The 2,484-nt window shown below is 37.1% G+C and overlaps 1 protein-coding gene across 1 annotated transcript; it reads left to right on the plus strand.

The window, feature by feature from the left end:
* Positions 1 to 390: 390 nt before the first annotated feature.
* On the plus strand, positions 391 to 1,512 carry LOC110887609. The gene has a single exon (XM_022135186.1). It carries the CDS (start codon positions 391 to 393, stop codon positions 1,510 to 1,512), a length of 1,122 nt encoding a protein of 373 aa, XP_021990878.1.
* Positions 1,513 to 2,484: the final 972 nt, after the last annotated feature.

Genomic DNA, 2,484 nt, shown 5'->3' on the forward strand with positions numbered 1-2,484 from the left:
GTATCTTGCAAGATGCAAGTACTTGACGTGAATGACCAGAGATATTAAGAATCTGGAGTGGTCAAGAATGTGTTTCTCAGTAAATGAAGTGTCAAATATATAGGAGAAGACACCTTCCCAAAGAGGGATGCATTTGACTAGCGACCTCGCTTGCAGTGAGGGGCTTACCCCTGGATAATAGAGTGTGTTCTGTGGACCTGCATTGCTTTTGCGGCTGGCGAGTTGGTGGAGATGTGACCATTTACTGTTCTCACATTGCTTTACTTCACCTCCTCAGCTTTTCAACCTTTGAACCATTTAACCCTTTGGGCACTCATGTATTTTAGTCATTTTATTTTATCTTGGGCTACCCCCGTCATCACCGTGCAAATTTCTTTAATATAGATAATCATGTCGAATCTTGCAAAGCTTGAGTTTATGGCTTTAGACATCACTGGAAAAAATTATTTATCATGGGCTTTGGATGCTGAAATCCATTTAAATGCCAATAACCTTGGGGACACAATTAAAGAAGGAAATAAAACAAGTACCCAAGATAAAGTAAAGGCAATGATTTTCTTACACCACCATATTCATGAGTCATTGAAAAATGAATATCTCACTATCAAAGATCCAATTGTCCTATGGACCAATTTAAAAGAAAGATATGACCACCAGAAAACAGTAATATTACCAAGAGCTCGTTATGAATGGATTAATTTAAGGTTGCAAGATTTTAAGTCTATAAGTGAGTATAACTCAGCAATGTTTAGAATCACGTCACAATTGATTCTATGTGGTGAAAATATTACTGATAAGGAGATGTTGGAAAAAACATTCTCCACCTTTCACGCCTCAAACATTGTCTTGCAACAACAATATCGTGAAAGGGGCTTCACCAAATACAGTGACTTAATATCATGTTTGCTTGTGGCTGAGCAAAATAATGAGCTACTAATGAAAAACCATGAAACTCGTCCGGTTGGTACAGCCCCATTCCCAGAAGTGAATGTGGCAACATATAATGACCAAAGTGGAAGTCACGAACGTGGTCGCGGCTATCAACGTGGGCGTGGTCATGGTCGTAATCGTGGTCGTGGTCATGGACGTGGTCGTGGACGTGCATATGGTCGGGGGAATTATCATGGTGTTCAATTCAAAAACAGAAGAACCCACCAGAAGTTGCATGATAATGAAAAGAAATCCAATGATGAAAGAGGTAAAAAGAAAAGTGGAACCTCATCTAATGCATGCTATCGATGTGGTGGTAACAACCACTGGGCTGGTACATGTCGTACAGCCAGACACTTAGTAGAGCTTTACCAACAATCTATAAAAGACAAACAAAAAGGAATAGAGACAAATTTCACATATGAAGATGGAAATGTTGATGTCCCAAGTGGTGAAAAGGACCATACCAATGCAACTAATCTAGATTATGATGATTTCCTTATCGAGCAAGCTAATTTGGATTCTGGTGATATCATGGCTGATACAAACCAGTTGGATGCTTGCAATTTTCCCTATGCATGAATGATTATATTTAAAATTATGTTATTTCCTTGATGTTTATTAAGACATTTTGTTTGGGATTTTGTTATGTTTTGTTTTGGGGCACTTTATGAAATTGTTATGTTTGAACCATATTATAATTTTATTTATGAAGCTTTATTTTGTTTTGAAGCATATGGAGTATTCAACTAAACTTCATATTAATGGTGAAGATGTATGTCTAATAAACAGTGCTACTACACATACAATCCTAAAGAAAAGAGATTATTTCTCTAGTTTAACAATGAAAGAAGCAAGCGTTGGTACTATATCTGGTAAAACAAAGTTAATTGAAGGCTTTGGAGAAGCATATGTAGTTCTACAAAGTGGAACTTTGCTCAAAATTAACAATGCCGTATTTTCCCCAATGTCTCAAAGATATCTGATAAGCTTTAAAGATATTCGTCTAAATGGATATCATCTTGAGACTACGTGTGAAGGACATGATGAGTACCTTCAAATCACAAATATTATTCGGGAAAAAAACACATATTAGAGAGGTTACACACATTTGCCGCTGGTTTGTATTGTACCAAAATTGGTGGAGTTGAATCAAATGCAATCATAAACCAAAAGTTTATGGATCGAGAAAATTTTATCATTTGGCATGACCGGTTAGGCCATCCCGGATCAATAATGATGCGAAAAATTATAGAAAATTCATATGGTTATTCTTTGAAGAACCAGAAGATTCTTCAATCTAAGGATATTACATGTGTTGCATGCTCACAAGGGAAGTTAATCACTCGTCCAGGTGCTCGTCCATCACCTGTTGAGGTAGGGACAGAATCCTTGAGTTTTTTAGAAAGAATACATGGGGATATATGTTGACCTATACACCCTCCCAGTGGACCGTTTAGATACTTTATGGTCTTAATTGATGCATCAACTAGATGGTCACATGTGAGTTTACTATCAAGTCGTAATATGGCATTTGCACGACTACTTGCTCAA

Source organism: Helianthus annuus, chromosome 9 (assembly GCF_002127325.2).
Source record: "Helianthus annuus cultivar XRQ/B chromosome 9, HanXRQr2.0-SUNRISE, whole genome shotgun sequence".
Taxonomy (NCBI): Eukaryota; Viridiplantae; Streptophyta; class Magnoliopsida; order Asterales; family Asteraceae; genus Helianthus; species Helianthus annuus.